The sequence below is a fragment of the Ochotona curzoniae genome, unplaced genomic scaffold, assembly GCF_017591425.1.
Source record: "Ochotona curzoniae isolate NIBS_2020 unplaced genomic scaffold, NIBS_Ocur_1.0 scaffold_2453, whole genome shotgun sequence".
In the NCBI taxonomy this organism is placed as follows: Eukaryota; Metazoa; Chordata; class Mammalia; order Lagomorpha; family Ochotonidae; genus Ochotona; species Ochotona curzoniae.
The window spans coordinates 10,267,211-10,289,086 of record NW_024467094.1 but is presented as its reverse complement, the minus strand read 5'-3'; the positions used below and the strand labels follow the sequence as shown (position 1 = coordinate 10,289,086).

The 21,876-nt window shown below is 51.5% G+C and overlaps 1 protein-coding gene across 1 annotated transcript; it reads right to left on the bottom strand.

Annotated features, from left to right (window-relative positions):
• Positions 1-4,273: 4,273 nt before the first annotated feature.
• SHPK (sedoheptulokinase) lies at positions 4,274-21,409 on the bottom strand. Its single transcript, XM_041000711.1, has 7 exons — positions 21,242-21,409; positions 16,264-16,405; positions 10,620-10,800; positions 9,925-10,077; positions 7,789-7,964; positions 5,599-5,799; positions 4,274-4,851 (listed from the first exon to the last, which is right to left on the bottom strand). The coding sequence occupies exons 1-7, from the start codon at positions 21,407-21,409 to the stop codon at positions 4,439-4,441; spliced, it is 1,434 nt and encodes a 477-aa protein (XP_040856645.1). The 3' UTR covers positions 4,274-4,438.
• Positions 21,410-21,876: the final 467 nt, after the last annotated feature.

Genomic DNA, 21,876 nt, shown 5'->3' with positions numbered 1-21,876 from the left:
TGGGGAGAGTGATAAGGCACCACCTGACCTGCCCAAGGACTGGTTACTCCACTAGCCAGCTGTCCAGATGTGGTGCTAGGATGCAAGCTCCTTAATTGCTGTGTCTTGCCTTCAAATAGGAAGGAAAAGAAAAGAAAAGAAAAGAAAAGAAAAGAAAAGAAAAGAAAAGAAAAGAAAAGAAAAGAAAAGAAAAGAAAAGAAAAGAAAAGGAAAGGAAAGAAAAGAAAAAACTTGTTTATTTCAAAGTCAAAGGAGAGACAGAGAAAAGGATCTTCCATGAGCTGGTTCACTCCCCAGGTGGCCACAATGGCCAGGGTGCAGCCAGGAGCTTTCTCTGGATCTCTCACGTGGATGGTAGGGCCCCAAGTACTTGGGCCATCTTTCATTTTTTTTTTTTCTAGGCCATTAGCATGGAGCTTCCAGGACATGAACCAGCACCCACATGGGATGCCGGCACCATAGGCAGAGGTTTTACTGGCTATGTCAGAGTGCTGGCTTCCTGCTTTCACATTTCAAGTGGTTTCTGGAGTCTTGAACCCAACTGGCAAACAGCAAATCTGAAATAAAGCCACCTTCGTTTCTGCACTGGGCAGATGCATTACTGTCACCAGGTACCCACATTCGTATGAAAGACCACCTCTCACCCCAGGGAAGGCAGGTCTATGAGGATTCTATGTGGCAGACGCCAACCGCATGAACTCAAGCTTTCAGCTGAGCCTCTCGGGCTGCTCCTGCAGCCACAAAACAGGCAAGGGCACCTGCCCTGGCTGCTCCCGGGAGCTTTTCTGGGGATTAAGCAAGCAGGCGAGAGATGGCTGTTTTCAGAGCCACACCTGCTGACTGCTGGCTGAGCTGTATCTGAGGCCATTAGCTTGAGGTTGTCACTAATTGCTTTTTAATGAAGATTTTTAAAAAGAAGAAGAAAACGAGATTTGCTTAATGTTTCATGAGTCATGCAAGTGAGCTTCCCTACAATCAGACTGTTTCTCTGTTGAAGACTTGGCCTGGGACAAGGATGTAGGATTCTGGAGCCAATGCAATGGTTCAATTGGCTAATCTGGTTGCAAGTGCCAGCATCCCATATCGGTTCTGATTCGTGGCCTGGTTGCTCCATCTCCCATCCAGTTCCCTGCTTGTGGCCTGGGAAAAAGAACTAGAGGACAGCCCAAAGCCTTGGGACCCTGTACTCACATGGGAGATCCAAAAAAAGCTCCTGGCTACTGACTTTGGTTTGACTCAGCTCCAGTGTTGTAACTATTTGGGGAGTAAACCAGGAGACAGAAGACTTCTCTGCCTCTCCTTCTCACTATAGACCTGCCTTTCCAATACAAGTAAATAAAACTTAAAAAAAAAAAAAAGATGCAGTATTCTGTCCTGCCAGGAGGCCACTCCAACCCTGGGCAACAGCCTAAGTTGAGGCACAGATGGGCAGGGCAGAGAACCCCTACCAGGGACCCTCCCTTCAAGAAGCAGTCTGTCTACTTGTGAAGAAAAGAAAAACTGAGAAAGTGAAAAGTCACATGGACGTGGGATGCAGTTGAAGCCAAAGGTAAGGGAGGCATGGCAGAGAGAGAGAGGTGCAAGCTGAGTGAGCTCATGCCTCACTCTGCAGCTCTGACTCCCACCTCTGTCCACGCTGTTCTGTGACCATCTCCACTGGGTTCCTGACTCTGTAGCATCCTGCACACTGTCAATGACGCACTTAAAACCCAGGCAGCCCAGTCCTCAGACTCCACCGTCTCCAGGAGAAAAGCCCAGCCGTTCAGCCTGGCTCCCACGAACTCTCCCAGCCCGAGCAACATTGCCAATTACGACATCCCTGTGTTCACCCTCTGGCCTAGTTCCACCAGACCATGTGTCGCATCCTGGACATGGCCTTCACCTTCATGCAATCATATCCACCTAGCCTTGACCCCTGTGCTGGCACTTGTGAATTCAGGTAAATCACTTAACTTTTTCTTTAAAGATTTACTTATTTTTATTGGAAAATCAGATATACAAACAGGAGGAGAGGCAAAGAGGAAGATCTGTCCGTTGATTCACTCCCGTTGCTACAACAACCAGAACTGAACTGAGCCAAAGCCAGAAGCCAGGAATCTCTTCCTCCAGGTCTCCCATGCGGGTGCAGGGTCCCAAGGCCTAGAGCCATCCTCGACTGCTTTCCCAGGCCACAAGCAGGGAGCTGGATGGAAAGTGGGCCACTGGGATTAGAACCAGTGCCCATATGGGATCCCGGCGTATGCAAGGTAAGGACTTTAGCTGCTAAGCCCACTTGCCAGGCCCAAGTGACTTAACTTTTATGCATATCAGTTTCTTCATCTATTAGATGGGAATCATAATATCCACCTTCTAGGGTTCTTCTAAAGATCAAGTGAGCTCAAATTCGAGTTTATATTTCATACAGCAACCTCTTGAGGAGCAGGCTGGTCTCAAAGGCTTAGCATGCCTACCAGAGCACAACAGCAGTGAGGGGTTTGTGACTGCAGGAGACCCTGACAGCCACGCTCAACCTCACTCACATCCCACACAGGTCTCAGGCCATGTGCAAGCATGAACTCTTTAAGGCTTAAGGCTGAGTGCTCAGGGGTAGAGCAGGCACATGGGTTAGAAAGGGAAGGGAGAGTCCCAGTGCCACAGCAGACACAGGGCCGGGCTGCCAGGGCTGGTAACACATCCTTGCAGCTACTGACCTGGTACTTCACCAGGCCATCTGCAGCACTGAGCCTGCCAGCTGCCTCCCTGAGGTCAGCAGGTCCAGTTCCTCCCAAATGGGTGCTTGCCCCTCAGCCTTTCTGTCTCCTGCATAAGACCTTCCTCAGAGCTCCATCACAATGGCAACTTGACTCATTCTGGCTGGGAGCAAAGTGATCTTTCTGGATGACCCACACGTGTCTGTCCTGATAGAAGGAAATAAAGAATCCCCCAGAGTCAGGTCAGCTTCCCAACCAAGTTCTGTAGCTGTGCATAACTTAACATTCTTCTCCCAACAGGTGTTTTCTTAAAGGGACAGGACTCTGGAAGAGTGAGCTTTATTTGAGATATCAAACTCAATCAGTTCAGCCAGGCAAATCAACCTCAGAGCCTCTGGAGAGTTGCACAATCTGTCAAATGACATTTACAAAGACATAAGATGACTGCTTCTTGAACTCACAGCTGCCCAGGGTGCTCAGAATCAGAACTGCCCAAGCCTGGCATCCTTTTGGTGTCTGGAAGCAGGTCCAGCAATGGGGGACTCTCCTGGAAGCCATCTATTGTTATCCTACCAACCTCAAGAGTATGAAACCTGGTCTGAGATCCCCACAGGGATGCCCATTCCAATGGGATGTTTCTGCTGAGTCAGAAACGCACAACAGGCCAGCCAGGCCTGTGCCAAATAAGAGAACTGGGGCATCATTCAGCTAACCCCACAGAAGAACTCTGTGCCTGGCTGCTTCCCTTCCCATGAAGGTTGGGAGGAGGAGGGCTATGCGGGCAAAAGCAGACACATCCTGAAAAAGGGACCTGCAGGTGCCTTGTCAGACTCTCCGGGACAATGTGCTGAAACAGAGCTGGCCACACACACCCATCCCCACCTGCTGCTTCCTGTGGTTCCCGTGTGCCACAGGGTGAGCTGTGTGGTGAAGACCTAGGGTAGACTCGGTGCACCAGGTTTCCCTGAAGAGGTAGGGTGGGACAGGGGCTTGGTAGGCGTGCACCTGGCAAGAGGGCCACCCTGGTTTCCACAGCCTCAGCCAGCCAGCTTCCCCATGCCAATCACGCCAGCCCCAGCTTTCCAGTTGTAGCCACAGGGTTCCCAGTCACAAGGCACAATGCAAGAGAGAAGGACTTCCTAAAGGAGCGTGCACCCAAGTCTGAGCTACATGTCTCTACAATCAATACCCAAAAGCTCAACACAGGGCAGGTCCTCTGCTTGCTTGGTGCCACAGCCATCAGCCTTCTGACGTCTAAACTCCACAGTTGTTGTTTTTTTTTTCCCTGTTTTCAGGTGAATCACAGACAAGTTTACCAACCAGGAGCCTCAGCTCTTGTTTCCTCTCTCTTTCTTTAGCCACAGTGACATCTGCAGCTAGCTTCCAAGGGAGTCTCTCTAGGAAAGCACTGCTCTGGGATCTGGTTGGTGACCCCCCTGGCTGTATAAGGATACCCAGAAGGTAAGATCTTGGTCAAGATGGTGCCCCATGTACACATGCACATGGAGTCTTCAAAAAGTTCCTGGGAAATACATTTTGAGGGGAAAAAATATGCATAGTTTCAAAATCTTTTGTCTAGAATCAATAAATGTTTTAATTCAATTTTCCACAAGCTTGATAAAGGACCCTTATGAGCCTTCAAAGTTTCCCCCACAGACCTGTCTGGGAAAAACACAACCCAAAATTAGTGTCAGGAATGCCAAGTAGGTAAAGTTTCACAGCAGCCCCTCAGGCCCGGAACTCACTGACTAGGGCTCTTTCTGATTGAGGTGTCTCCGGAGCAGGACCAGAGCTGCCCCAAGAGCTGCGTCCACGTCCTGCCCGAAGGACACAGGCAACGAGAAAGCCCTCTGCACCTCCTGCTTCAGCACCTCGTTCTTGGACAGCGCACTCCCACTGCCCATGACCCGCTGCACACCCCACTCTTTGAGCTGCTCAAAGGGGAGCATGGAGTGCAGGTTCTGAACAATGCCTCGGCACAGGGCCCGGGTCACATGCCCCAGGGAGAGGTCGGAGGAGGAGATTTTGGTCACGGAGGCCAGCTGGTCTGGCAGGTGCCTCTCTCCCAACACCGTTGGGGTGATGGTTAAGCAGGTCTCTCTCTGCTGTGCAGCTGCCTGGATCATGCGTGAATACACGGTGGATTCTTGGACCTCCAAGCCTGCCAGAAACAGAGAAGATCAGCATGAGCTCACGTGGCCACTCATGCTAACTATGTTGAGTTCCCTCAGGGCACACACTGTGACAGAAGGCTTCCAGGCTTAGGGATTCACATGGTCTGGATAGCTAGTGTGCCCTGAATCCCGACCAGACTTCAGGAAGACATCTTCCCAATTGTTGCTGGGAGCCCCGACTCTGACCCAGCCTCTTCACCAGTGTACAGCTGTAGGAACCATGGTCCCAAGGGGACCAAACGCAAGCACTGATGAATATGCATCACCACGACTGTCCCTGGTCATGAACCACACTGGAAATCCCAGGATCCCAAGCTGATCACAGTCTAGACCACCCTCACGGTACACACAGGGCTCCTGAGCCCCAAGGGGGACACCAGCGGTTGGTGATTCAGCAGTTTATTGATGTCATGACAGAGTCCCTGTAGCTTTCCTTGGTCCATGTGATGTTAGCTCTGCATTCCAAATCATTCCAAATCATTCCAAGGAACCAAATCAAACCAAGGAGGCCTTTCTTTTCAGTACACTTTCACCTTAGAATCACTTTTGAATCACCTTAGAATTACCAACCTGCTGTTAACGCAGGGGAAGCCAACTTGGCCTGGAGAAGAAAGCTATCAACCCTGGGGTCTCCTGACATGTACGCACACTGGAATCACCAGGGTGGCTATGACACACCATGGGCCCCATCCCCAGACATCCTGACAGCACTGGGCTGGGTTACCGCACTTTACCTAGATCCGCTGTCCACTGCTGCAGCATGTGCACAAACATGGCCAGCACGTTGCCTCCATTGAGGGATGCTGCCACCCCCAGGTAGGTGCTGTCAAAGTACGGGAAGTACGCGACCGGAGCTGCAGGGTCAGGAGTCTGCGCTGGCTGGAACCCTGGAGGCATGGGGGCTGCCAGCTGAACCGAGGTGCTGATGTTGAGAACTGGGGTACAGAAAAAGTGGCATGTAGGTCTGTCAGGTTAACACAGAGGTCATGGACACCATGGGGCAGTGAGAGAGTCTGGTCAGTCTAAACATGCTGTCACCAGTTAACCAACATGCCTCTTTTCAAGGGGCAGAGCCTGAGTCCTCTCTTCCAGTGAATGAGACAGGGCAGAGCAGCCACAAGTGTGTGATTTCAGGGACCAGGTGGGGGAGGCACCGCATCTCCTGCAGTGGCTGTTCCCTTGCTCAGCTCACTGGCTCTGGGGGAAAGCAGGCATCTGCCACGTCATAATCCCTGTGGCTAGGGCCACATGGCAAGGAACTGAGGCTTCTACCAACAGCCAGGGGCCTGGCACTCCATTCAGGTCTCCCACACGGGTGGCCCTTGGACTATCTTCTGCTGCTTTCCCAGGTGCACTAGCAAGGAGATGGATCAGAAGTGGAGCAGCCAACACCTGAACCAGATCTCATGGGAGATAGCAGCACAGCAGATGATGGCTTACCCTATTGTGCAGCAACGCTGGCCTCATTCCCTTACATTTTGTGGTACTGTTCAGCACTTCATTTCTTTTTAGCTACATACAGGTAGCACGTTTTAAAGCCACTCATCGGTTGCTGGACACGTGGGTTGCTTCAGTTTTCATCTACCATGAACAGTCCTGCTGCAGGCACCTGTGTGGAAGCCCTTGTGTGGATCTCAGCTTTCAGTTCTCCCGATGGATTCACAGGACTGCTGGGCCCTGGTGTTGACTCTACATTTAACATCTGCAGAACCACCAGACCCCCTGCTAAAGGAGCCACACCATGTTACAGTCCTGCTAGTCCCCCTGTCACATTTCTGAATGGCTGTCAGGACACAACAGTTCATGACACAAAGAAATCCAAAGCCCCTGACACCTCAGTGGCCATGAATCCCATTAGACCAGAACATGCCAGTTCCTTACAGGTGGTCTGTGGCGGCCGTCAAGCCCAAGAGTAGGGATGAACACAGCCCACACACTTGGGGACACTGACTGCCAGCCCTTTGCAACAGAAGTTTGCTGAGCCACGCCCTGGGCTGCTGCCTCCTCCAATGTGCTGTGTTTCTCTTACCTCATACAGAAAAGATTCTACTCGGATCCAGCATGACTTTGATGGGCACAGTCACCCGGCTCACACCTGGCCTCTCAGTCATGCAGCCACACAGCAGCCAGATGCTGAGAGCTGTCTCCTCTGCCTGACCATAGAACAGGCCGAGGGACCTTTTCTGCTGCCAAGGGCCATTTGGATATTTATTCTATATAGCTCATGAAGGACACTATAAACAACTTTAAAAAGTGCCTGCCTGTTGGGGCTGGCATTGTGGCATAGCAGATAAAGCTGCTAACCTCCCCCATGGGTACCAGTTTGCGTGTCCCGGGTGCTCCACTTCCTATCCAGTTCCCTGCTAATGTATCTGGGGAAACAGCAGAGGACAGACCAAGAACTTTGGCCCCAGCACCCATGGGAGACCTGGTTGAAGCTCTTGGCTCCAGGCTTCTTCAGTCTGGCCCAGGCCTGGCCATTGCAGCCATTTGGAGAATGAATCAATGGATAGAACATTTCTCTCTCTCTCTCTCTCTCTCTCTCTCTCTCTCTCCTGCTCCCTCTCCCTTTCTCCTGCCCCCGCTTTATCTTTCAAATAAATAAAATAATTTTTTAAAACAATTTACCTATTTATTGAATTTTGAGTCATATCTGTGATTGCTGTGGCAGGGCCAGGCCAAATAATCTCAGAGGTTTTATATGGCCAGTGGGCCAGATGTTGCCCACCCCTGCCATAGAGGGACAAGAACAGACGGGCCACGGTGGGGACCGGGCATGCCTTGCTGGGCTGGGAGCTCCCACGTGCAAGGATGAGGGTTCTTTTCCTTTCACAGAACAATGAGCTCTAGAGTGAACCCGACGCTGGCACAGAGCTGGCTCTTAGGAGGCACAGGTGTAAGTAAGCCAGGAACAAAAAACTTACCCGCATCTGTCCTTTGGGCCATGCAGGAATAGACAGAGGCCTGCAGATCACCCAGGGCCACACCCACCGGCGTGCCCTTCGGGATTTCACACCAAACGTGGGAAGTTCTTCCTGCCACACTGCCAGGCTCAGCAATGTCCGAGAGCAGATGGACGGGAAAATCCGAGGCCTTCAGTCTGCAAGACAAAAGTGGACACTCATGTTGACCTCATCGCACTTGGCTCTTAGCCACGCGTCACTTCCAGGAAACTCAGCAGGGGGAAAGTGCTAAAGGTCACACCAGGGGAGAAGGTAGGCTGGAACCCAAGGTCACCATAGAGAGCCTCTGGCCCGGAGAAAGCCTTGAGCTTGGGATTCACCATCCAGGGAAGGAAACAAGCAACTGTCAGGATGACACTGGGGAAGGTCAGAATAGCTGGAAGTCACCGCGGTCCCACTTCCTGTGCCAGATGCCAGGAATCCAACACTGCAAAGGGAGGCGGGGCAGGGAAGTTCAATATGAAGTCACGGTCGGTTAGCACAGTCCCAACCAAAGGCAAACCCGTCAGTCTCCTGACCATCCAATGCACACATCACGCAGGGTTAGTGACTAGGGGGCTGTTTTGTAAAACATGCTGGAGAGTCTTTTACCTGCACTATCAGGTGTTTTTTGCTTTATTTCAGAGCTCAGAATTTGGGCCCTGAAGGAAGTAAAACTACAGGGCAGTGGAGTTCTGCACCTGAAAAGGCAAACAATTGTTTAAAAAGATCTCTTTTTTTTTTCCTAAGGTATATTTATTTATTTTGAAAGGCAATGTTACAAAGAGAGAGAGACAGTGTTACAAAGAGAAAGACATTCTCTGCTTCACTCCCCAAATGTCTGCCATAGTTGGGGCTAGACCAGGCTGAAGTCAGGAGCCAAGAGCTCCATCCACATCTCCTCCAAATAGTTGGGACCATCTTCCACTGGTTCCCCGCGTACATGAGCAGGGAACTGGATGGTAAGTAAAGCAATAACTCAGTGCTCATCCAGGATACCATACAGCAGGCGGTGGCTAAACCCATTACGCCACAATCCTGGACCCACAAAAAGATCTGAAAGGTTATTTCTCAAGGCTACTACCTCCAGCTCTTAATTTTATCCTAAAACATATTAAGGATGGATATTTGGCACTGTGGTTAGGATGCAGCTTGGGTTACCAGCACCCCACTTACAGAGGGCATAGTTTAAGTCTCAGCTTCTCTGCATCTGATCTAGCTTCCTGCTGGTGCACACCCTGGGAAGCAGCAAGTGATAACAACTCAAGTGGAGTCTTTGTCACTCACCTTGGAGACTTAGATTAGCTTCCCAGCTCCTGGCTTTAACCTGGCCCTGTCCTGGCTATTACAGGCATCTGGGGAATGAACCAGAGGATGGAGGATCTCTGTCTTTGTCTCTCTGACTTTCAAAATAAACAAAGTTTTAAAGATTAAAACAGGGTCCAACATTGTACATAGCAGATAAAACCCTCACCTGAGATGCTGGCATCCCATAGGGGTACCGCTTCAAGACCTAATTGCTCCATTTCTGATCCAGCTCCTTGTTAATTCACCTAGGAAAAGCAGCAGAGGATGGCCCAAGTGCTTGGGCTCCTGCACCCAACATGAAAGACCCAGAAGAAGCTCCTAGGTCCCAGACTCAGCCTGACCCAGCCCTGGCTGTTGCAGCCATTTGGGGAGTGAATCAACAGATGGAATATTTCTCTTCTCTCTGTAAGTCTGACTTTCAAATAAACAAATAATATCTTAAAAATAATAAATAAAGTAAGCAAAGCACATAAATTGAAAGAGTTGTTCTTAGACATCTACAGGACGGGTATGCGAGGGGTCTCAAAGAACACTGGGGTCCCATGCTGTGGGTCCCACCCTGGGGAACCCACCCTGATCTCAGCAGCTGTGAAAAAACAGAATAGTGTGGCAGGGGAAGCAGAGCACCTGTCCCAGAGCTTCAATTATGCTGGACCCATACATGTCCAGGTTGGGGCACGGAGCCCCGATTCCTGGTCCCCAGCATCCTCTAGCACTCCCAAGTAGGAACTCCCCCTCTGAAGCCTGGCTCTGGAGCCCCCTCAGCTTGGAGCCCCCTCAGCTTGGAGCTGGCCTGTAGGTTATACTCACATCTCCGTGTTCCAGCTCTGGCTGCGGGTGTTGAAATAGCCCCAGCTAGCAGCATTCTGGTCAGACATCATGGGTCTCGGCAAGCCACACAACATGGCAACGACATAGTCTTGGATGGTACCAGCTGCATCGTAGGGCTTCAGGAGCTCTGGGCTGGTTTTCACACCGAAAACAATTTAATGTGGTTTTGCATGGACTCAAAAGCATGTGCTGCACCTAGCTGTCGGCAGACGGACCAGCACGGCACAGCTGGGTGGCAGCCACTGCCACCACCACCCCAGGCTGTGCTTCATGCATCTGCACCCCACCACAGCCCCCAGGGAGTGAAAACCTTGCATTCATTCCAAAGCAAGCTAATCTAAGTTGTGTCTAGGGCAGGGGTCTCCCAGGAGGAACCACCATGCCTGATATGCCCCTCAACCCTGACCCCACTGCATCTTCAGCATTGACCCTTGGCAAGTCACCTACTCTTCCTGTTCCCTTCTTTTGTTCTCTGGGTTAGACTAAACGCCCAATGGAGAACCCACAGTGAGTGGACCACATCCAGGTGTTGAGACCACACCCTGGGTCAGGCCACTCTCACTGAGATGCAATGCAACAAGTGGAGAGACACTGGTCAGCTGGGCTGCAGTCCTCCACTCCACTTTTATTCCCCTAGAAACCTGGTGGGCCATCCTGGGAGCAGCTGCCCGTACCTATTTTTCAAAAGCCAGAAGATGGTAGCACAGCCGAAGCCCGTGGCTACACTGAGATGGGACTCGGGTTGAGGCAGAGAGGCCAGGAAGCTGCTGCTGCACCGGCCATCCTGCCAGGTGACCAGGTGACTCACGGCTCGGGGCTCAAACACTGAAGCTGCCTCTCCTGTCCACTCACAGCCTGGAATGAAGGAGATGAGATTATAAACAGGCACCAGCATGCCCCTGAAACCCTCCTGCTGGGGAGTGTAGGGCATAGTCACTATGCTAGGAAGAGGCTCGGCTCACACTGGGCTCCGGGATTAGAGGGCCTGGGCTAGTGCCTGGTCCCATCACATGAGGACATCCAGGGCAGTTCACTTCCCATCATCCATCTTACCACTCCTGCTGTAAGTTGATGTTGTTTCCTCCCAGCCTAAGCATAATCCCAGGCTCCCTACCCTCTATTCTTCTGCCTGTCATCATGCTCACATTCTCTGGGCTGGATTCCGAGTAACTAACAACATATATTCTCTTTTCCTTTGGTCTCAGCTCATTGATATTTAGACACCAAGTTTTACCATGAACATTGGGTAATTTTTCTACCAAATATTTCTGTCCAGTTCTTTTCATGCTTTCTTTTGTTATGTCCTCATTGATATTATCATTCTTTCATATCATTTAGTATATCTGGTCAATTGTTTAAGATTTTGATTTATTTATTGTATTGGAAAGGCAGATATACAGAGAGGAGGAGAGACAGAGAGGAAGATCTTCTGTCTGATGATTCACTCCCTAAGTGGCCACAACAGCATGAGCTGAGCTGAGCCAAAGCCGGGAGCCAGGAGTCTCCCATGCGGATGCAGGGTCCCAAGGCTTTGGGCCGTCCTCAACTGCTTTCCCAGGCCACAAGCAGGGAGCTGGATGGGAATCACGGCCACTGGGATTAGAACTGGCACCCAGATGGGATCTCCGCATATGCAAGGTGTGGACTTTAGCCAATGGGCTACTGCACTGAGCCCAGGCCAATTTTTAAAATTTATTTATTTGAAAAGGAGAGAGAGAGAGAGAAAAAAAAAAAACTCTTTCAACTGGTGGTTCACTTCCCAAATAGCCACAACAGTCAGGGTTGGGCCAAGCTGAAGCCAAGAGCCAGGAACTCTATCCAGGTCTCCCATGGAACAGCAGGAACCCAAGTCCTTGGGCCATCTTCTGCTGCTACCCAGATGCATTAGAAAGAAGCTGGCTAGGAAACAAGGAGCCAGGACCTGAACCTGCACTCCATTGCAGGATGGGGTGTCCCAAGTGGCAGCTTCTGGTGTTGCATCACGACACCCTCCTCCAAGCTAACCTTAGAGTCTCTGAGTTGTATTTCCAACAAAACCTCCCTCCAAAATCCTAGATGTGTTCTCCTGAAACAGCTGTGCTCCTGCACCTAGTTGGATTTGGGGCCTTGGGTTCCCTTCCCTTGGGACTATTGGCTATTCTGCCAGACAGTGTGAACGAGCCAGGCCTTGGTTCCTGAAGCCCCCCTGAGTGAGAGGCTCCCCGAGGGAATCCTCAGCTAACCCATCACACAAACTAACTCCTCTGGCCCCCACAGCCATGTTATCATAAGGGTCCCCAGGGTATAGGTCACTAGCCCTGGGGATTGAGGAGGACACTTATTTTTTCTTCGGCCTTGATTGTACTCCTAGACACCTGAGTTCCCATGGTGTGGGGTTAGAGGTTGTGTGTCATAATGGTACAGCAAGTCAGGGAACCAGCAGTTCCCTCTCCCAATTCATCCTCCCACAAGCAAGGTCAGTTGCCTCCTGTCCCAGACGCAAATCCTCAACCCACACACACCAGCTCAAAAGAGTCCAGTCCACCCAGGGCTTCTCCCCTTCCCTAGGTGTTTTCCTGAATCCAACCCTGGAGGAAAGAGGCAGCAAGTACGCTGTCCAGTTCATACTGGTGGCAACTGTGTCTGGCTGCCCAGGGGCGGGAAATACATAGCTCTCCATTCCCCCCCCCCAAGTGCCAGTGACTCTGCCTGCCTCGGCTGACTTCACTGTCAGGGCAGTAGCAAGAGGAAGGGTCAGAGTTGAGGTTGTGGTTAGGGCTGTGTGTCTTGTATATATGACAGTTATCTGCTGAGTGAGTTGCTCATGTGAAGCACTCTGAACTGTGGCCGGCACAAACGAAGAGGACTCAAGAAATGCTAGTGAGGAGGAGCCTGTGCACAATCCCAAGACTTTTCCAGCAGCCTTCGGCAGTCTGCACCCCGCACCCTACCTCCCAGCAGGTACAAATGCAACCCCTGCCACAGAGTTGTATGTTGTGTAGATGAGTGTGATATTTTTGGTTTGTTTTCTTTTTTTAATCGTGCTGCACTTCTTGTTCTACGGGTTAATCTCATCATCCAACAAGTTGCTCTGGAGTTCTCCAATGTGTCACGAATGAACCATATTCTTTCGCATTTCACTGTAGAACGTGAATTGTGCAGTCATTCATGCACGCACGCCCTGCAATTCGAAATCACATATTTTCACTGTGAGCGAGGATGCTGCACCGGCCACGGTTGTGCCTCCTCGTGCCCAGACACATCTTAGATCCCAGATACCAAAACTGCTGCGTCACAACAGCCATTTCATTCCTCATGAATCCAAACTGCCTGTGCAAGTGGCTACGCTAGTTTACACAACCAGCAGAGACATTCAAATGAACCAAGCAGCTGTCCCCTTCGTCAATGTTTGACATTCCCAAACTTCAGAGTTCTTGCAATTCGGTGCCCGAAAACAATTCCTCGCTATGGCTCTTGTCTGCGCGTTCCTGGTTACTCATTATGTGGTCATGTTCACATGTCTGTCACCACTCGTATTTCCTCTGCGAGGAACGGCCAGTCAAGGTCCTCTGCCCGTGCTTCCAGGGAGCGCTTCCGCCCAAGTCACTGCTTCATGATACTTACTGACATCCTCTGCCTACCACAGTCCCCGGCAAGTATCCTCTGCTGCTCACCTGCCTCTTAGCTTGGTTTTACAATCACCAACTCTTTGCTGCTTTTACGGAGCTTGAAAATGGAGTTTAGAAACTGGCCACAGGCCTCTCAGAAGACACCGATGACTCCCTGGCCTCACTTGCCCGCGCCCTCAGAAAAGCACTTAGCTGTCTGCTCTGGGCATGCGGGCCCATCTGCACCGGCTGGGCTGGGAAGGTGGAAGAGGCTCCACTCATTTCTTTATCTCCCATGGGGGCAAGCGCAGGGCCTTATGCGTTGTGGGTACTGAAACCAAACTGAATCAAGGCTATCATTAAACCCAGCACAACTTGATCTCTAAGAACATGACTTCACTCGACTCCGCTCAGCAGGCATCAACATCATCATCATCCCCATACAGCGACTCTCCTTCTTCCCAGAAACAGAGAACAAAACACGCAGGCCTGTGGACTGGCTCCAATGAAATATTCAGCAGCCCCTTCCGCCAGTGCAGCTGCGGGCTTGTGTGGTTGCCGCAGAGCCCAGGAGAAGGGGGGAAAGGAAGGCGGGTGACCGCACCACAATCACTGGCTCTCTGCTGTCTTCTCTGGGCAGGGTTTTAGTATTAAAAGGACATTTATTCTCATTAATGCAGAATTAAGGAGCTTAAAAAGCTTTTACAACTCCCTCTGAGAAGTCAGCTCTAATACCCACGGCCTTCTGTTCTCACTACCAACTTCTAGAGTCCTGACAGCCTGGCAGACAGAAGACTTGGGGGGGGGGGGAGGTAGGGGTGTGGTCTGTCTCAGCTTCCCTAGCCACCCAGCCCCGTCCTAGGGATGGAGCAAAGGACACACACATCCAGAGACACACTTTTCACTTAGCCCAGAGGACTGTACACTGCTGGTCCTCCAGGCTGAGAGGGATGGACTTGATGACCCCAACCACCTGGCTCCAAAGTAACCATCCATCTTTGGCTTAAGGCATCTTGATTTTGCTGAAGCTAGATAATGGGTAGCTTCATGATACTATGTTCCTGATATTCATATCCACATAAATTCTTTTATAACTGATAAATGGGATGGGTACTGGGCCTGGTGGTTAAGACATCAGCTACGACACCCATGCACCAAGTCAGAGTGCCCAGGGTCAAATCCCAGCTCAGCTCCTAACTCCAGCCTCCTGCTAAGCACACCTGGGAGACAGGAGCAGTGGGTTAAATACCTGGGTCCCTGCCATCCATGTGGGAGACCTGGATTGAGTTCCTGGCTCCCAGGTTCAGTCCCAGCCAAGAGCCATCCAGGTAGTAGGAAGTGAATGGCAAGTGGGAGTTCTCTTTGTATCCATCTCTCTCTCTCTCTCTTTTAAAAAAAAATTACAAATTACTTACTTTTTAAACTAGAAAAAAAGACTTTTTTGAGGGCCCGGCATGATAGCATAGTGGTTAAAGTCCTCGCCTTGAACGCGCCGGGATCCCATATGGGTGCTGGTTCTAATCCAGGCAGCCCCGCTTCCCATCCAGCTCCCTGCCTGTGGCCCGGGAAAGCAGTCCAGGATGGCCCAAAGCCTTGGGACCTTGCACCCGTGTGGGAGACCTTGGAGAGCTCCTGGCTCCTAGCTTTGGATTGGCTCAGTTCCAGCTGTTATGGCCACGAGGGGAGTGAACCATCAAACAGAAAATCTTCCTCTCTGTCTCTCCTCCTCCCTGTATATCCACCTTTCCAATAAAAATAAATAAATCTTTTTTAAAAAGACATTTTGAGTGTTTTTGCCCAAAAAGAGATAATAAATGTTTGAAAAAAGAGATGTTAACTCCAATCTTAATACATTAGAATATAAGGATCAAGTTATCAGTCTTCATATATAAGTTAAAAGTCAGGATTTCTAACACCTGCCATACCATGAGCTCACAGCTCTCCAGGCCAGCCTCACCCTTCTTTGGACATTGTGTCAATATCTACTCCCTTCCCAGGGCCACAATACCCTCCCGCAGCCCTGGAGCCACTTGGGCCTCAATCCTGAGCATGTTCTTCCCGCCCCTGGACCTCAAGCACTTCTCATCTGGGCAGTGGTGACAATGCTGTGACCTTCCTCAGAAGGCTCCCGGGCAAGTTCAATGAGATCATGCAGTGAGGCTCTAACCCTGGGACCTGGCATGGGATGCTCTGCTCATCTCCGTCCACTGGCTTGGTCCTCCCCGGAAGGGCCAGAGAGGACAGGTGCCCCACCTCTACACCATGGCAGCCCTTCGAAGGAGAGTCGACTAAAGGATGCTTTGCAACTGAGCCCATGAGCTGGGTACACTCTGAAATCATCTCTCTCTATGATTATATGAACAGCAAAAGTCATATCCAAATCTAGCGTGTCCTTGTCATCTCCCACAGCCTGCAGCCAACACCTGGTTGTTGGCACTTACGCCCAGAGATGCTGACAGAAACAGATAGCTGGGCAAGGGTCACTCTGCAGAATTTGACAGCTCACTCCTTCCCCTCCGAGTGTTCGCAAACAACGTGCCAAGGATGTCTGACGGGTTCTCTTAGTAGCTGCTCATGACAGATGTGCAAGACAGACAGCACACAAAATACTGGAGGGAGCGTGTAATAGTTCCTCCCCACTGCAGCATACCCCACCCTCCCCAGGAGCCCTTTGCAGTATTGCTCCACAAGTGACTGTCAGCTGCGTGAGCTCAGCCTGAGTCCAGCCTACCTTGGCCTGTTTTCCAAAACAGGACTCCATGCATCTGTCCAGACACGCCAATGCCCCCGACTCTCCGGAGCTGCTCCCGGGGAAGGGCTGCCAGGCACTCATTCAGGGTGTGGACAATTCTACTCACATCCTGCTCCCGCCCCTGGAAACAGAGCAAGACATACTGGGCATGGACAGATGAAAACAGGGCGGGGGCGGAGGGGGCAAGAGGGCAGGCCTCAAGGAATTTCCCGGTCGCTGGCCATCCAGCTAACTCCACATGGTCTTCTATAACTTTCTGAGCAACATGGGGGATGAATGAGATGGAGTACTTGCAGTAGGAATGTGGTGGGCCCAGGTCCCTGCCTTCAGAGGAGACGCCACTGCAGATGGGGTGCAGCAAACAGCCCAGGTGCTGCCCTCCGCTGGCTGAGTCTGAGCTGAGCAAAGCACTGTGCCACTTGGTAGCAGGCAAGGAACTCACAGAGAGCTGGATCTGGAATACACCAAACCTAGCAGAGGAATTTTCTTTCTCTTCTCCATTTTCCAGGTTTGCTAGAGCGAAGCTGACAGTGGATCAGTTTAAATAGGAGGAAACATGCCGATTTACTAACAAGCAAAAGGAGAAACCACATCACAGGGAAATCACATGAGGAAGTGCATCCACTAGGTCAGCACCATCTGCAAACTTACATGTGGGGCTGGCGCTGCAGTGCAGGGGAGTGGAGCCAAGTGCATCGTCACCCTCTCGTAGGGGAGTGCTGATTCCAGTCACAACTGCCCCTGCTCATACAATACACCTGGGAAAGCAGCAGAAGATAGCCCAAGTAGTTGGGCCCCTGCCACCCATGTAGTAGAAATGGAGTTCCGGGCTCCTGGCTCCAACCTGGCCCAACCCCGGCCTTTGGAGCCACTGCAGAAGTGAACTAGCAGATGGGAGCTCTCTCATTGTCTCCCTCTGTCTCTCTCAGTCCCTCTGCCTTTCAGTAAACAAATCTTTTAAAAAGAAAAAGAAACTTTGCCGCCCCTTTTTCTATTGTGGAATGAGAAATGCAGACAATTTAGAGAGACGTTCAGTGCCTATCGGAAGAGTGACTGGTCCGAGAGGCAGATATTTGTTTGTAAAATGGTTGGGATTTGAATGAGCCCAGGGGACAGATATTATCTTGTGGGAGGAAGCTATGTGCAGGTGCGGTTAAGTGCCTGCTGCTGCTTTTCCGAGATGGAACATGAGATCTCAGGCGCAGGTGGAAGGCAACTGCACCCCATTTTGCGGTGTGGACTTAAGGCCGAGCAAGAACTCCCAGAAAGACCCTCCCCTTTGTTTGGGTGGACAGGAGCAAGATCAGGTTAGAGGGACTTTGATATTGAGCCTGTTTCCAAAGCCTTTCAAATGGGTAGGAGTTACACATTCAACCTGAAAAGCGAGCAATGGTTTGACACAAATCTGCACTAGTTGGCTGTGTCTTCCTTTAAATTATTAATTGCTTGTAAGGACCTGGGACCTCATCCCAAAATGAAATTACTACATAAAGGCCCTCAAAAATGATGGCTCAAATGTCAGACTTATTAATGGAATAAGCTAAATTTAACGGGTTGAGTAAAAACAGGAATTCTGAATGGCTGAAGCCAAATACTCATTTTGATTTCATCCAAAGTAAACTGTTCCTGATACATCAAAATCTCCCAGACGCACAGAATAAAATTGCAAGTAACAATGACAGAGGGCCCATGGAAGTTGAGAAGGAGCAGAGAAGATGCGCTCTGATTCTCAATAAATATTGCCTCTTGATGGAACTGGAGAAGCCGAGGGTCTTACAAAAGACAGGTGCTCAGGTCCCCTTGCTTCTCACCAGGCGGCCTTCCCTTCCCTCTAGGGACCAAACCTCCCACTGGCCTTGCTCAGGGGCTTGGCTTAGCTATTCACCAGTAAAAAAAAGTTACAATGAAGCCAGCACCAAAGAGCTTTGCAAAAGAGAATTAGTGAGCTTTAGTGGCAGGACTCAGGCATGATGCCAACTGCTGCTACCTGGGGTGAACCTTGGTCACTTCCATCCTGCAAACATGTGCTCTCAGAATGGCCAGAACCACCCATGATCACTCCATTCCCAGAGATGTAAACCAACAGGTTTGGGGGCTTTTTCTGTGGATCCTTCCAATTCTAGGGGTCCCACAGCTCCTAGTCTTTCCTCGTCTTTCTCCCGTAAGCACCCACTTGCAAGTCCTAAGATCCCAAGTTTTGTTGTGTTTTTTTTTTTCAGTTTGGCAGGTTCCAAGTTGGGATTGATGGACACTAGCAAGGATCAAGAAGCACAAAGTAGAAAGATAGGGTGGGGTAAGGATGAAGCAAGGAGTGGACAGAGCCCAGAGCATCCTCAGGAGGAGGCAGCCCCAGACCCTCACAAGGATTCCATACGTGGCAGAGACAGGGGCTCAACTGAAAGAGCAATGGAAGAAGAGAAAGTACCCAGCTATGCATGACCTCCGCAGGGGAAGGAGGAAGCAGAGAAATTGCACATTTGCTTAGGCCTATACAACAGGCCATGTCTACCTAGTATAACCAGATGTTTTTAAGCTTTAAATGCACACAGGATTCAGATTTAATATAAAAATAAGAATGTACTGTATCTCCTTAATAAAATTATTGAGACTGGCACTGTGGCATAATAGGTTAAGCCACCACCTGTGGCACTGGCATCCCAAACGGGTGCAAGTTGGGAGTTCCGGCTGCTCTGCTTCCCATCCAGCTTCCTGCTGGTGTGCGTGGGAAGGCAGCAGAGGATGCTTCAACCTGCACCCACATGGGAGACCCAGAAGAAGCTCCTGGCTCCTGGCTTTGGAGCAGCCTAGCTCCAACTGTTGAGGCCATTTGGGGAGTAAACCAGCAGACAGGAGATATCCCTCTCTGTCCTTTTCTCTCTGCCTTTCAAATAAAATTAAATCATGTTATAATTATACCAATGATTACATGTGGAAACAATGATGTCTGGATATGAAGTTCAACAAAACCTGCAACTGAGATTCATCTCCCCTACGCCAATGGCTTACATCTCCAGTTCGCATTTCTCCAGGACAGAGCTGGTTTAAAGAGCCCTAGCATGGCCTCTGGGTGGGGCCTCAGCCCAGGACAGAGGAGCCCCTGTTTATAGGGGCCTGTGTGGGTGGAGACAGTACAGAAGGGCAGGAGGCCGGATGGGAGACAAGCCGGCAGTGTTCAGCAGTTTGGAGGGGAGGGGGCGTGCCCGGGGAACTGCTCTAGGAAAAACAATGAGCCCAAGAAGCAGGAAAGGCTCTGTCCCCAGTCCTCTGCACCTCAGGGTGTCACTCAGCCTCCTCCATGCAGCTCAAATCCCAGCCCCTGAGACAGGAAAAGAACACTCAGAACCCTTCATCACTAACACCACACAGCCCTTTCCACAGCTGACATAACTGACACCCAGAGCGAGAGAATAACTCAGAAAGGGTCAGACCGCTTCTCTCAAATTCCTTAGGTTTTTCTGTCTGCAAGGATCTAAAATCCCTACTCATCCACACAGCCACCAAGGCTGGCCTGGGTACATGCAGGGCTCTTGAGATGAGCACAGACTGGGGATGTGTGAAAACACACAGCCATTGGTGCTGCCATGGCCCGGTGGTCCTCAGACGGGTAGCCATAGTCCCCTAGGGGACACTTGGCAATGTATGTCACATCTGGGAACAGAAAGGCACCTCCCAACATCCAGGGCTAGGCATCCGACCACACACAGCCTCCCCTTCCCTCTACACACACAACAAAGGACACAGCAGTCCAAAATGTCAGCCAGAACGAGCCAAGAATGACAAAGCCCACTCGGGCTGAAATCCAGAATGCTCTGTCCCCAAGCACTGCTCAGCTGTGGAGGCATCAGCGAGGACGGTCATCAGCCTCCAGGGAGACCCTCACAGAGCACAGAGGTGACACACAAGCGGTATGCCTGCGAGCCAAGCTGAGGGCCACATGGAACAGAGCAAGCAGGGCGCTGACGGAGTCCACTGGCCCATGGTCCCAGCTGTGCAGTTCACTCCAAGGGCACAGCCATCTTCGCCACCACTCCACGAAGTGAAATGGTCATTGTCAAACACGCTAATGCCCCAAATACACTCATGGCGAGACCTCAGTGCTACTGAACAGCATGGGTTCTGAACCCTGCCCAAGCTTGTAGCCAGTGCATCTAGGCGTGGGAGGAGAGGGGCAAGTGGGGCATAGCTCAACAAATCAAGGACTGTGGCTGGAAGGGGCTTTAGAAGTCAGCTTGCTGAGACCCTCGAAGAACAAGCTGGGGCCCCCAGGAGTCACAAGGCTGCCTAGGAAGCTCCTCGGTAATCGTTTCTATCTTGTATTAACTGAACTTAGAGACACGCTCTAGCTCGGAGGACTGACATCCTTTCTGAATCAGCCCCCACCTGCCGGAACAGCCTACTGTCCAGAATTCTCCATTTCTATCGTGCAGCTTCCACAAGCCACTAAATGCATCGGAGAACTACCAAGCTGAGTCCTTCAAAGAACTTTTTGTTTGTTTGTTTTAAACTAATTTATGTCTCACTACCTTCCCTTCTAGGTGTGTCTCATTCAGCCTACGGGGCTGGCAGGTGGTGCCTAACCAAGTTTCTCGGTCCACTGGTGCAAAATGCAAGAAGGACCTCGACAGGTATGGTTGTGCACCTGACTTGCGGAGAGAAGCCCAGACTTTGTCCTGGGGAACAATCTGAATCCTGGACTTGAGGGCACAGGGCGAGCTTGGGGAGCAGGGTGGAGCGACAGGGGGCACAGGGCAGAATACAGAGTGGAGGGTGGAGAGCACAGGGACCCAGCGCCTTGGGGCCCGGAGAGCGAGGGGGACATCGGCGCCAGCAGGGGACCTAACGGACCAGCATTGGCACAGCAGGGCCGCAGGCGGGCAGACAGGAGGCAGAGGAGCGGCAGGAGGAGGGGGTGTGCAGAAGGCTCCCGAAGTGGCGCGGCCCCAGGACGCTGCCTCACCTGGGGCCCGGCCGCCGCGCTCTCGGCCGCCGCGTCCGCCCGCGCAGCTCGGGCACAGCTCGCCAGGACCACGAACCCCGATGGGTGCTCGGGCGCGGCCTCCAGCAAAGCGGCCTTCACAGAGGTGGTGCCCAAGTCGATACCGAGAGTGACAAACGGCAAGGCCATCGCTGCTGCAGACCGCGCCGCTCGCTTCTGGGCGCGAAGCCCGGCTCCGACACCTTTCAATTCTAGAAGGCGGAGTCGGGGCGGGACTTCACGCAACATGGCGGTTTATTGCCTTCCCATTGGTCGATGCAGGAGGACGCCCACGCAAAGCTCTCCAATAATAGGTGGAGAGGTGGCAGAAGGCGGGACTAGAAGGCTCGGCCCGGTAGAGCCGAGGTTCCAGGACCGTGGAAAGCGGGCCTAGACTCGCTCACCACAGTGGTGGAAGTCTCTCCAAAAACCGCTGGGGACTCCGGACGCCCCTCCAACTGGCCTGGTTGTTCCTCATACCTGAGCCCCTCAAGCCTGCTAACCTGTGCCCGAATACGCCTCATGGAAACTACAACTCCCAGGGCGCACCGCGCCGAGACGTGTACGCCACGAATCAGGTGGCGCGGGTCAGGTGACCGCCGTCCCGCCCTCACACA

Excerpts from the sequence above, each read along its gene's own strand:
- SHPK (XM_041000711.1), bottom strand. The coding sequence starts at position 21,409 with ATGGCCTTGCCGTTTGTCACTCTCGGTATCGACTTGGGCACCACCTCT. Across the intron at positions 16,406-21,241 it reads GCGCGGCGGCCGGGCCCCAG|GGGCGGGAGCAGGATGTGAG; the intron begins GTGAGGCAGCGT and ends CTCTGTTTCCAG. Across the intron at positions 5,800-7,788 it reads GGCCCAAAGGACAGATGCGG|TTCTCAACATCAGCACCTCG; the intron begins GTAAGTTTTTTG and ends TCTGTACCCCAG.